Genomic DNA, 14239 nt, shown 5'->3' with positions numbered 1-14239 from the left:
GGGGTTCCAAATAAACAGGACAAAGTCCAGACTCACTCCGGAGTCTCGTTTTCAATGGCTCGGCATTCAATGGGACTTGACCTCCCACAATCTGTCAATTCCTGTGGTCAAAAGGAAAGAAATAGCCAAGTCAGTAAGGCAATTCCTCAAGTGCAAACGAGCATCAAGGAGAAACCAGGAAAGGATCCTAGGTTCACTCCAGTTTGCATCAGTAACAGATGTTCTGTTAAAAGCGAAACTGAAAGACATAAATCGAGTTTGGCGCTCAAGAGCAAATGTCAAATCTCGAGACAAGTTGTCAGTAATCCCGCAGATTCTTCGCAATCGTCTCCGTCCATGGGCGGAGACAAAGAACCTGTCCAAGTCAGTTCCTCTTCAATATCCCCCTCTGGCGTTGGTTATCCACACAGACGCCTCGCTAAGCGGGTGGGGAGGATATTCCCAGTTCAAGAAGGTTCAAGGAACGTGGTCTTCTCAGTTTCGCCAGCTTCACATAAACGTATTGGAAGCCATGGCAGTATTTCTCACTCTGAAGAGGCTTATTCCAGCAAAGAACTCTCATATAAAGCTGGTCTTGGACAGTGCAGTGGTAGTGCACTGCATCAACAGGGGAGGATCCAAATCAAAACATGTGAACCATGTCATGATAGCCATTTTCTCTCTAGCAACCAAGTACAAATGGCACCTATCCTCCACCCATTTAGCGGGAGTAAGGAACGTGATAGCGGACGCCCTGTCTCGATCAGTTCCTCTAGAATCAGAGTGGTCCCTGGACAACAAATCATTCCAGTGGATACGCCGGAGTGTTCCGGGTCTCCAAGTAGATCTATTCGCATCTCAAGCGAACCACAAGCTCCCTTGCTATGTGGCCCCCAACCTGGACCCTCTGGCCTATGCCATAGACGCCATGTCCATAGATTGGAATCAGTGGGAGAAGATATACATCTTCCCTCCAATGAATCTTCTATTGAAAGTCCTGAACAAACTCAGGACATTCAAGGGACAAGTAGCTCTAGTAGCCCCGAACTGGCCCAAGAGCAACCGGTATCCTCTGCTTCTGGAATTGGGTCTCCGACCTCGACGGATCCCCAATCCCAAACTGTCTCAGTCAGTACAAATGAGGACTGTGTTCGCATCCTCAGGAATTCTCAAAACCCTAACTTTATGGACTTCATGAAGTTTGCGGCTAAAAGAGATGCTAATATTGATCCTCAGAATATTCTTTTCTTAGAATCAGATAAGAGAGAATCAATTTTGAGACAGTATGATGCTGCTGTTAAGAAGTTAGCAGCTTTCCTGAAGGAAACAAACACCAGAACCATGACAGTCAACCTGGCTATATCCTTTTTCAGATCTTTATTTGAAAAAGGATTAGCAGCTAGTACTATTACCACTAATAAGAAGATCTTTCAGTTTGGTTTTCAAATAGACTTAACAGACTCCTACTTTACGTCTATTCCTAAAGCCTGTGCTAGGCTCAGACCTTCTGAAAGACCTAGTTCAGTCTCATGGTTCTTGAATGACGTTCTCAAGCTGGCTTCAGACACTGACAACGTTTGTTGCACATATATAATGCTACTGAGGAAAACTATTTTTGCTAAGCTTGGCCTCAGAAGCTAGAATATCAGAACTGTCGGCCCTTTCCAGAGATGCTGGACATGTAGAATTCCTCCCCTCAGGAGAGGTCTTACTATCTCCAGATCGTAGTTTTCTGGCAAAGAATGAGGACCCCTTAATGAGATGGGCCCCTTGGAAGGTCATCCCTCTTCCTCAAGACCCTTCTCTTTGTCCGGTGACGACCTTACGAGCCTTTCTGTCTAGGACATCCTCTAGATCCTCAGGCCCCCTCTTCATGAGTGAAAAAGGTGGTACTAGTATTTCAATAAAGGGTATTAGGCAACAAATCCTTCTCTTTATTAAACAAGCAAACCCTGAATCATTTCCCAAAGCCCATGACATCAGGGCAGTAGCCACCTCCATTAATTATTTCCAGCATATGAACTTTGATGACTTAAAGAAGTATACGGGCTGGAAATCGCCGACAGTTTTCAAGCGTCATTATCTAAAGTCCTTGGAATCTTTAAAATTTCCGGCAGTGGCAGCAGGAAACATAGTTTCCCCTGACACTGCTCAGTAGTTGTAGTAAAAGATCCAGATCTCCTTTCTACCTGCCTCAACTAATAATGCACCTAACCCTACCGTTATGCTCTTTTGGTCCTTCAGCCTTAGCTGCTTAGGAGGATACTTATAGTGGTGTGTCCCTTATTTTTTTGCTAGGGGCACCCACAACTATATTGTATATGTATTATTTGTAACTGATCGGTGTTGCTCCCCTTATTTTTATGCTAGGGAAGCACACCAATATATAATTGAGTTGCTTTGTAATTGTCATATTTATATAAGTTTCAGTAAGTGTTCTTCCTTTATGTGCTGGTTATTGAACCTCACTTGTATTAGATAAGTTATCATAAGTTAAAGTATAATTTTAAGGTTAACTGTATATGATTTAATTCATTAGTTTAAGTTAACTTTATTTTATGATAACCTGTAAGCTCTCAAATCAGATTATATTTATTCCTTTTTTACAAAATTTTTCTTTTTATTGAGACCTTCCTCTTTGTTATTTTTCCAATCTTTTGCTAATTCTCTGGTACTATTTCACGAAGCGACAAACTGAGCCCAGAAAAGGGATTTTGACGAAGGAAAAATCTATTTCTGGGCAAGGGTTCGTGTCGCCCAGTGAAATCCCCCCCTGTTCCCCGCCCTGCAGCCCAAGATTGGCATCTAACGACAAGGATGGCCACCAGAGGCGCTGCAGTCGGCGTGGTGGGTAGCGTAGTAGTAGTAGTTGCTGACTCCGACTGTGTATCAGCCCTTTCAGGAGGGGGATTCTGATGAAGGAGAATTCTAAATGACAAGAGGTTCGTGGTAGTGGTCTCACTCGCCTCAGATACCATACCGACACCCTCTTTTTATTTAGGGTGAGCGAGTCAGTTATTCTGACATCCTCCTGAATTTATTTTTTCTCTGGTGTAATGTTAGTATCATTTACCTAGAAATAATGAACTTAAGGATTATTTCACTGGGCGACACGAACCCTTGCCCAGAAATAGATTTTTCCTTCGTCAAAATCCCTTTTTTTTTCTATTGGTATTTCCATGGATAGATTAGTGATCTTTGAGGAACCATTATACATGCAATACTGTGTTTGTAACCACTTTACCATGTTGTATGGTTGGACTTTTTTTTTTTTTTTTTTTTTTTTTTTTTTTTTTTTTTGCATAGTGTGCATGAAGCACTAGAGAGAACTTATGAACAAAAATTTAACTAAGTATTTGCTGCAAGTAAATATGTATGCCCCAATTATAACCAACTACTCAATATTATTAGGTTGGGCAAAGAGTGGGGTAAGAGAGCAGGATAGAATTTTCATGGTATAATCATTATTTAGGCCTATATGAAATTTTTTACTTTTTCAATGTTCTTAAAAGGGATACCTGTGGAACTATAATTGCTCATCATGCTTAGACATTGTGCTTATTAAAATGCAGTATTTTTGGGTTTATATCAAGTAAAGTATGGTATTCTGCAGTGGTGGATTGTTCTTGTAGATTCTGTAGGTTTTATTGATTTGGTGTTTGTTTGCACATTGTACACAAAGGTTAGGTATGCCTTTAAGACAGCCTTGCATAGGTTAACCATAGAATTATTCCTGTATTTTTCAGTTGTCTGTATCCCCTGTTAGACCTATAAGTACAGATAAAAGAGTTTACTGTAAGAATGTTCTCTCCTCCTTGCTCTGTACTTAGTTGCTGCAAAGTAAAATGAACCAGGTAGAAGCTGAGAAACAATGGATTTCACTGCACATGTGCACAACTTACCTGCTGCAGATATATTGATGGGATGAACTTGTAATGACAAGGGAATGAGCACTTATTATTTGATGTAACATTTTATTAATAAAAAAATGACATAATGAGATTACTAATTAAAGACATTTATATTTATTTTACAGAGACGATGTTCTATTAATGGTCACTTCTACTTGCGTGAAACCAGTTCATTTACTCCGCCGCATGGTTCTGCATGCAGTGTTTGGGTAACATCACTAGTAACAGTGGAAGAGGTTCTTAACATGCTTCTGGAGAAGTACAAGGTTGAGATGTCTTCAAAGAACTTTGCCCTCTTTGTGATTAAAGATAACGGAGGTTTGCAGTTTTGTAGTTTATATTTAGTCTAAGATATAGAGTAGACCCTGGTAAGCATGATAAACATTAACAGCATAGTGCTGGATACATGTTTTTCATATCAGAATACAGGCGGCCCTTGGTTAGCGGCAGGGGTTCCGTTCCTGGCCACCGACGCCAAGCGATTTTCGACGCTGAGCGATTTTAAAGCCTACGGCCGCCGCACACCTTCTTTCGAAATTCTAGACCAGTCAAAGGCGCCGTAATCCCACAACGGCGCAATAAGTAAAATTATATTTATGCAGTATAGTACTATAGAATTTACTGTACAGTACATGTGGGTGTCTAGAGTATGTAAAGATATAATAAAGTTTATACAGTGTACAGGTTATGATCATTAGTCTTACGATAGTCCGATTTTATGAGAGATCAAATTACAATGGCCTAACTTTTTCCATCTTCTAGTTACATAAGTTCAATAACAGCAAAAGAGAATGATGAAAGTATGGTTTTAACGTTATACTCGTTGCGTGAGCGTGTACAGCCATGAACAACCGAACGAGAAACTACTTTTTTTTTTTTTTTTTTCTAAGTACAACCGAACTGGATAACATCTGTTTGGCTTGTATTTCGATCATCGTACTACAGTGCAACATTACCGTATTTGTTATAAATGGCGTTATGTATAGAATAGAACTGAGATATCTTAATGTAATAACTTTATTCGCTATAGATCAGAGATCAATATAGATTAAAGATCAATTGGGAAATATACCGTTAAATTTAAACCTAGTTATAACTGAAGCTGAAAAAACTGTTCAAGCTGCTAATGACTATTATCGTACATCAGCAACAAGGATAAAACTGCAGTAAACGTCTGCCATCACACACAACTGTAGATAAAATTGGGATAAAATCATTTTAATCAAAACTACTGTGCTTGAAAGAACACATTTTACTGTTGGTTTCACGCCGTTATAAGATAAATAACGTAAAGTTCGTATTACGATGATATAAAGGATTATTGCGAACGGAATCACGTAATTTTTTACGCAATAAACATGCCGCCAACGTAATCTGTTAACGAAAAAAATAGTAGTTCACATTCACAACGAGACATATTCAATAAATATTTCCACCTAAAAACACGCTGTATAAGGAAAAATAACTTTGTCTCATATAAGTCAAGTATATAGATATTCGTTTATGCTAACTAGAAGCAAGAGCATTCGCTCAGAATTGCGTTATGGTGAAACAAACTTGTATTCATCAGCTGATTTCAAACCACAACATTGGCCGCTCCGCGGAATACGGGCTTAAGTTTGCCGTAGTATTTTAAAATACAATAATATGAGAATACATACAATATTCTTGGATACAGCGAAATAATGTATAACTTTTTAAAGGATTTATGGAAAAGATGCATAATTAATAAAATAACACAATGCATTTTTCGGAACTGGCGGACAAGAACAAACATGAAAAACCATCCCCTGACAACGTGGAGCGTAGTTACAAAGGCTGCCTTAATTTGTATCTTATTTCTGTACAAAAATGAAAATACCTTTACGTAATATATTTTCATACACATTTTAAACATAAAAGCATAAACATTTAAAAAATTGACACATCGATCGCTAAATTTGCACTCTTTTTAACTCTATATTTTCGGAAGAGCGGCAGACGGCGGCATACAAGAACGAACTTGAAAAAACATCGTAGTCGATAACTTGAAGGGGAGTTTCAAAAGCTGCCTTTTTATCATATTTCTGCACAGAAATAAAAATACCCTATTCGTAATACATTTTCATACACATTTTAAACATAAAAGCATAAACATTTGAAAAATCGACACATCGATCGCTAAATTTGCACTCTTTTTAACTCTATATTTTCGGAAGAGCGGCAGACGGCGCCATACAAGAACGAACTTGAAAAAAACATCGTAGTCGATAACTTGAAGGGGTGTTTCAAAAGCTGCCTTTTTATCATATTTCTGCACAGAAATAAAAATACCCTATTCGTAATACATTTTCATACACATTTTAAACATAAAAGCATAAACATTTATAAAATCGACACATCGATCGCTAATTTGCACTTTTTTTAAAATCGATATTCTCGGAAGAGCGGCAGGCGGCGGCTTACAAGAAAGAACATGAAAAAAACAACGTATTTGATAACGTGAAGGGCAGTTTCAAAAGCTGCCTTTGTATCATATTTCTGTACAGAAATAAAAATGCCTTTCACATAATACATTTTCATACACATTTTGAACAAAAGTATGAACATTTATAAATCGACACATCCATAGCTACATTTGCACTTATGTAACTCGATATTTTCGGCATAGAACAGCGTCTGAGGCATATATTTTACCCTAATACCGACGTAATAACTCTCCATAAAATTTGTTGATATAATTTGCATAACCTTTATGGTCTGAACGGCATTTCTACAAATGTATGAAGTCGTTAGACAATGGCGCTAGCGGCGCTGTTAACTGAAATTTGTGCCGTAAAGATACCTTTAAAATGCCTTATTTTTTTAATGAATATTTTTGACGACCGCCGTAAAACCGATTCGCCGTTGAGTGATTGCGCCGTTAACCGCGGGCCGCCTGTATCATGAGTTCATGTCCGTTTAAAATGTTAAAATATTCATTATTGTAGGCCCACTAGAAATTCAAGGTCCATGATATTACAGTAGAATCTTACAATAACAAACCACTCACTCACTGAATTTTCTTTAATGGAAAGTGGCTAGAGAAGAATGGGAGAAAGAACAATACATGTAAGTCCACATTTGAATTAAAAATTCATATTGTGCCAAAGCATTGATACCAAATTATAAGCTATAAGCTAAATTGAGGAAGGAAGCAGTAAAAACAAAAAATAATTTCATGTGAACAGGATGTCACCTTCACACTAATGTAATAGAAATAAGTTTTTAAAAATTATGGAAAGTTGATGGAAGCTTACCTTTAAAATCTCAATTATGATTTTATAATAATAATAATAATAATAATGATAATGATAATTGTTCATATACAAAACAAACCTTCGGTCTTAACATTAGGATAATACTAGCGCCAAGCTGGAAACCGGTAGAATTAATAAAAACTTGTGTGATCCAGGGACTATTGGCATCTGTACCAGGTCACGGGGTATTGTAGTTCCCAGAATGGCCTGGGCGTCCTGTGACCTATTAGTAGTTACTTTCCTACCGCCTTTAAGATAGGACGTGATTCCTTTCTATCTCTTTTAAGCCGGTTTAGTTTGCCCATTTAATTTTGTAATTTTCCTTTTTCTCTCTCTGGGTGATCTTAGTGTGGGTGTGATCTGCTAAGTGTGTTCTTCACAAAGGGAACTTTCTTCTGGATCTCGTAAGAGACAAAGGAAATGCCTTGGAGTGAGTGGATTTCCTTGTTCAAGATTCTTAACATCGGTGTATACGGATCCTCACCCAATGTGTAGTAGGTGCACAGAAAACGTATGTACTATTACTGATCCTTGTTCAGTTTGTCATGTTTGGTCAGTGGAACAATGATTGAAGTTTTATGGGAAAAGCCAGTACAAAAGAAAGGAAATGTCGCCATCTTTGGATGACCAAGCGTCTTCAGCTTTTATTGTATCGGCAATACATCAGACTGCTCCATAGTTTTGTCACCTGGTTTTGATGTTTCCCATACTCCAGTTTCTTATAACGATTTGTTATCAGAAACTCCAGGAGGGGTTTTTGGGAAATTTTGTGCATAATTACACTCCGTCATTCCCGGCAGGAAGAGGGGAAGCATCGCCATCTTTGTCCCAGATTTCACCCCCCAATGTGCAGAGGATGAAAGGAATGTGGTCTGCGTTAGGCCTATCAGGCTTACCAGTTTAGTGTACAATACAATGAAAACAAAATTAACTCTTTAGCTTTAACTGTTTTGCTCACAGCACGATTTGAATACAATTATATATGAAATTTTGTTTTCGCGCTATCATATATCGCATTATTTATATATGATAATGATTTTTTTTTCATTTCTGATGGTTGCATACTAAACTTCAGGCAATGAGAAAAAAAGGAGCCAAAAATGAACTCTTAATCTTGAAAACTAAGCGCACTGTGATTTTTTGAAAAAAATATTTTTTCCGCTTTGGCGCTCACTCCGAGACCCCCAGCATACGGGAGACAATTTCTATTATACCCCTTTGGCGTAAGAGCGGTATTATCCTAATGTTAAGACCTCAGGTTTATTAGTTATGAAAAATACAAATTGATTAAAAATTTGTCATTTTCAGGCTTTGCACTGGCAGTTCTTGAGAGTATTTCATGTTCAGTCAGAGTTACAGTAGGAGTATAATATCCTCTAATGCTGTGGTGGTATTATAAAAAGAAAAAGATATTACTATAAATTTTGTTACTATGTACTTTGCTTTATAGTTTTGATTATAACTTTGATGAATAAATCAAAATAATAGGTATAAAATTGACATAACTAATGAAAATTCGTGGCTTAATAATCAGAGTGAAGCGCAACATACTGTGCTTTCAGAAGTCGTAGTATTTCAAGTTAAAATTAACCATGAATTCCTTGCGGTCATCTGTATAGTTTACTTGATTTACAGAGAGGAGGAGAATAAAGGATGAAGAATATCCTTTGATAACAAGAGTGATGCTTGGGCCTCATGAAGAGGTAGCAAAAATCTTTATTGTTGATGCTCAACAAACAGAGGAGATCTCTCCTCAGGTAAGTTTTTTTTTCTTTTCTTTTTTTCCTTTTTTTTAATCATTAACCAAAAATTGTATAACATTGTTACATAGAAATTTTCTTTGTGATTAGCATTGTGTGCTGTGGTATATATAGATATATTTTATTTTATCTTCTTAACTGAGGGGTACTTGAGTTTGGTATTTTTGATAGGCCCACAGAATTACCGAGGGTTACTTAAAGGTCATACTCAGCAGAAATCCCAGTGATGTTAAAAATGTGTCTGCACATTTTGGATAAAATGTGTCAAACAAATCCATCGTTTGCATTAGCCCACATTCTTGGAGTTGAAGAATCCTAGATGCCATTCCAAAATCATTGTTGAAAATTGATGGTTGGATGATTGCCTTCATGCTTTTGCACATGCACCACTATATATCTTGGGTTGTATATAGGTAGGAATAAAACTCAATTTTTCTAGCTTGCAACAAACTTGCTTCATCATTTTGGATTTTATTTGACCAGAGAAAAGTAAGTGCAATTTATATTCACTTAACAAATAAACACTTTCAATTTACTTTCATTTAGTTCCTTTACTAAGTGACTAGACTCATTAGTTTATTGAGTTATTACTGTTCTTTTCTTTGCCAGCCTCAATGTTGCCTATATGTGTAGGATGTAATAATTGATGACAGTTTTAATGACCAGGTATTGTGGTCACAATTCCTGGCCTTCAACAGACTTTGCCAATAGAGGTGGCTGACATGGCCATAATCCTGAACTAGTCCTCAGTATCCAACCTGTCTGGGACCATTTCTCATCCAAAGGCAACAGACTTTGGTGACAAAGCAGAACATACTCAAACAGCAGCTGTGCTAACACAGACCTCCAGTCTTTTCTCGAGCAATTGCTCCTGGAAGAAATCATGCTACCAGCTGGAGCTCTGTATGGTGCTAATGGCTTGCTGTTGGCTAATAGATATGTCAGTCACTGGAAACCAACCACAGTACCTGACCAAACCGCAAATGTAGCTTGGACCATAAGTTTTTTTTAATCGAAGCTAGATGAGGAAACAAAACTACAACCTAATATAGCCAGCTGGTCAGTGGAAAAATCACAAGTTTTCTCCAGGTTTAGTAGTTCAATACAGGCAGTCCCTGGGTTACGACGGGGGTTCCGTTCTTGAGACGCATTGTAACCCGAAAATCGTCGTAAGCCGGAACATCACCAAAAATGCTGAGAAAACCTTAGTTTTAATGCTTTGGGTGCATTCAAAACTATGTAAACTGCATTCTTATTGCATTTTGCATAAAAAAACCTTCAAATATTGATTATTTTGCATCTTTGGTGTCATATTTCTTCTGCCAGATGAGTGTGGTGTCATATTTCTTCTGCCAGATGAGTGTTGTAGGTGTCGTAACCCTGGAAATAATTTCTGATGAATATAATTGAAAAGCGCCTTAACCTCGGAACGTCGTAAGCCGAACCTGTCGTAACCCGGGGACTGCCTGTATCCTCTTCTTTTACTTGTCTTGAGAAGTTCTAGATATGCAGTTAACTTAATCCCAATTATAGTAGGTCAAATAAATTATGAATAATTGTGCATTTTTTTTTTTTTTTTTTTTTTAGCTTAGATAGTTTACAACACATTTGTGGATAAAATTTGACAGCCGTGAGAGATTACATTGGTAACTGCTGCTCTTCACTTGGGAATTGAGTATAGCTCCATATGTACCTCTTCATATGTGCCTTTGTGGAAATAGCAAAGTTGGCAATTTTAAGACGCTGAATTTCTTCTTAGTTTTGTGACGAACTGTGGGCTTAAGGGACAGATTATTTGGGTATTGTCTTAGGAAAGCATGGTTGACCTACAGTCTGAATAAACAATTGCACCAAACATGAGATTTGCACAACGAATGAAGATTCAACTAATTTCGTAGGTTTTCAGGGCCATACACCAGGACTAGAAAGCTGAGAGATTATCATAGGAAAATACCGTTGGAAACAGGCCATAGGCAAAGCCCTGGGCTCTTTGCCAGTTAACAATTCTTCCTTTTATGAAACCATGTGTAGGATAGGACAAGATTGCCTATCCAGACCTGGAAAAATAGATATTCTAGCAATGCATCCTTTGGGTAACATTTAAAGGAAAGGACTGGTCTTTTATGAGACTAAGTTCAGACTAAGTTCTCTCCACCAGGGCGGAGCTGCAAAGACTTGCAGCCATTTTTAAAGGTCTCGTAACCCACAAATTGAACAGGGGATTTGTGCAATTGTGAATTTTTTTATTGTTAATGGTTAATGAGCAAGTGTTTAGTGAATGTTTATGAGCACATGTTTAGTGAATGTTGACTGGGTGTTTAAGGTTTTGTGAATGGCATTGAATGTTTATTGTGTAAGTATTCAGTGCATGTTAAGTTAGTTAAGAGGGTTTTAATGAATGTTTTGTGAATGTTTAGTGTGTAAGTAGTCAGTGAACGTTTAGTGAGTGTTGAGGGATTAGTGAATGTTTAGTGTGTAAGTGTTTAGTGAGTGTTTAGTATTTAGCAGAAGTTTAATGCATAACCATTCAGGGAGTGTTTAGGGATTAGCGAATGTTTAGTGTATGTTTAGGCTTAGTGAATGTTTAGCGACTGTTTAGGGCTTAGTGAATAATTTGTGAATGTTTGCATTTAGTGAATGTTTAGTAAGTATTTAGTGAGTGTTTAGTAAATGTATTATGTTTGTTAGTGTTTAGTGAATGTTTATTGTGTAAGTGTTTATTGAGTGTCTGATGAGTGGATGTTCATTAACTGCTTAGTGTTTAATGAGTGTTTAGGCTAATTGAGAATTTAGGGTTTAGTGAGTATTTACCAAATACGTATACTTGTATAACACGATCTCGCATATCATACGACCCCCAAATTTTCATCTTAAAACAATTTGATAATGTATCTCATGCAACATGCAAGTTCAAATTTTGAGACAAAATCACAATAGGCTAACCTCTTTTCCTCCTGTTTATCTATCCCATTTTCTAGTTAGGCTAACCCCTTTTCTTCCATCTCTTTATCCATCCCATCTTCTAGTTAAGTTAAAGAGAGAAAGCTAAAAGTATCATCAGTAATGTTATACATGTCGTGTAAACGCATACAGCCAGAAATAGCTGATTTGCTATGAACCGAATCTGATAACTACAGTGGTTTGCTTGCTTTTCAACCATCGTATGATAGTAAAAAATTACTGTAGTTATGTTACAAATGATGTTAAAATGACAAATTTTCTAAGACAATTTGTATTTTTCTTAGCTACAAATCTGAGGTCTTAACAATAGGATAATTTCTTGTGCCTAGCTGGATCCGTTAAAAAACAGATGAAAGCAGGGAATCTTGTGATATCTGGCAACACATGCGTTGATCAGGTGAAGGATGGTCGAAGACCATTCACCTATGATCACGCATCAGTCTTTCCCAACTCAGGATGTCTTAACACACAGAGGGGCGGCTAGAAGCGGGCAGTATAATGTTAAGACCTCAGGTTTGTAGCTATGAAAAATACAAATTGTCTTAGAAAATCTATCATTTGTTCATACGCGAACAAACCTTTGGTCTTAACAATAGGATAGACTCATACTTGGAGGGAGGTATAAGACATCCTAGACCGGCCGGGGCCCTACCCACCAGTCCAGCTCTCAAAAGGAATAGATTTTGGAGAGGGACAAGCCTGTTGAGAAGCTAGATAAATTGATATATAACGACTCAGACCCTTAGTGACGTACAATGATACATGGGATAACCATTGTATAGGGGACCAAAGAGAAACTTTGACTGCCTAATAACAAACCAAGACACCAAGGTTTGTATTACTCCCAACCCCTCTTTGCCAAGGAGTGGAGCATATGCTACCAAATAGCGGGTAAGATTTTTGTAGTATATTGCACGACCACACTATATGACTACCTTACTCACCTGTATCAAACCAGTCTAGAGAATGATGTGTCTATTCCTTAAACTGCCCGAAGGAAGAAGGAAAGGTACAAGAGAAAGAAGGAGAACAGCCAACTCACTCATTCTCTCATCCACACAATCATCTTAGGTAAGATACAAAGGTGCCCTGTTAAGGGCAACCATGAGTTACACAACCTGTTGGGCAGCCACCACAGGACTCGGGGAAAATGTGTCCGCAGATCTGTGGGCAACATCCTTAAGATAGAAGGAGGTGAACGTTCTTTTTGAAAACCAGAAAGGGACCAATACCTCTAACGTCATGCGCTCTAGCCTGCACAGACGTGGTGGTAGAATCATCAAGAGTCAAGTATGCCTGTCTGATGGCTACCCGTATCCAAAAAGATAGTATTCCTAGACACCTCGTTCTTTGTACGGCCTGTGCTAACAAAAAGTCTGCGGCAGCCTGGTCTAAGGTGTGCCGAGTCCTTTTAAGATAGCAACACAGGGCCCAGACAGGGCACAACAAAAGCTCTTGAGCATCACCACCCACAAAGTCAGTCAATGATGGAATGGAAAACGAAGTGAACCGGTCATCATGCACAGAGGGATTTTGGGTCTTGGCCACGAATTCTGGGACAGATTCGAAGGACATCGACCCCCAACCCCTGGTGTGTTTCACCTCATAGCTCAGACCGTGGTGATGGGCAACACAAGGGCTCATATGGACTCTTAGTGAAGCTCTTAAGAACCAAGGAAACATCCCATGTCAGAGGCTTGAGCTCTCTAGGAGAACTCGACTGTTCAAACCCCTTAACTAGCAGGGAAAGTTCCCAGGAAGAGGAGATGTCGATACCCTTCAGGCATAACGCCAAACTCAGGGCCGCCCTGTAGCCTCTAATGGCAGAAACAGATAAACGTTTCTTGTTTCTGAGGAAGGTTAAAAAAAGTCTGCTATTCGCTGAATAGAGGTAGCGAGTGGAGAAAAAACCCCGTTTACGACACCAATCACAGTAGATCGCCCATTTGCCTTAGTAAACCACAGAGGTCGACTTTCTAAGACTGCTGGACATGTGCCCAGCTGTTCTCTGAGAAAAACCTCTCGCTCGGAGGAGATACGTGATAGCCTCCAACCGTGAAGAGACAGGGATTCTACTGACTGGTGGAACCTTTCCGCATGGGCTGACACAGGAGACGTCGCCAAGGGGGAATCTGCCTCGGAACCTTTGACAACAACGACAGCAGATCTGGGAACCATTCCGCCTGAGGCCACAGAGGGGCTACCAAAGTCATCCTAAGACCCTGTGAACTCATCAGCTTGTTCAGAACCTGATGGATCAAACAAAATGGAGGGAAGGCATACACCTCCAGGTTGTCCCAGGGATGTTGGAATGCGTCCTCTGCCAATGGTGAAGGATCTGGAACCATTG

General features: G+C 38.7%; 1 protein-coding gene across 1 annotated transcript in view; it reads left to right on the top strand.

Moving 5' to 3' along the window:
• The window catches only part of LOC135212120 (ras association domain-containing protein 4-like), a 199274-nt gene that overhangs the window by 161342 nt on the left and 23693 nt on the right, over positions 1-14239 (top strand). Inside the window, exons 7-8 of the mRNA XM_064245518.1 lie at positions 4016-4208; positions 8804-8925. Of these exons, the coding sequence (XP_064101588.1) occupies positions 4016-4208; positions 8804-8925 (315 nt within the window). The remainder of the gene's footprint in view (positions 1-4015; positions 4209-8803; positions 8926-14239) is intronic.

This window comes from Macrobrachium nipponense, chromosome 40, assembly GCF_015104395.2.
Source record: "Macrobrachium nipponense isolate FS-2020 chromosome 40, ASM1510439v2, whole genome shotgun sequence".
Lineage (NCBI taxonomy): Eukaryota > Metazoa > Arthropoda > Malacostraca > Decapoda > Palaemonidae > Macrobrachium > Macrobrachium nipponense.
The sequence above is the reverse complement of the archived record's forward strand: the minus strand, read 5'-3'. Positions and strand labels throughout refer to the sequence as shown.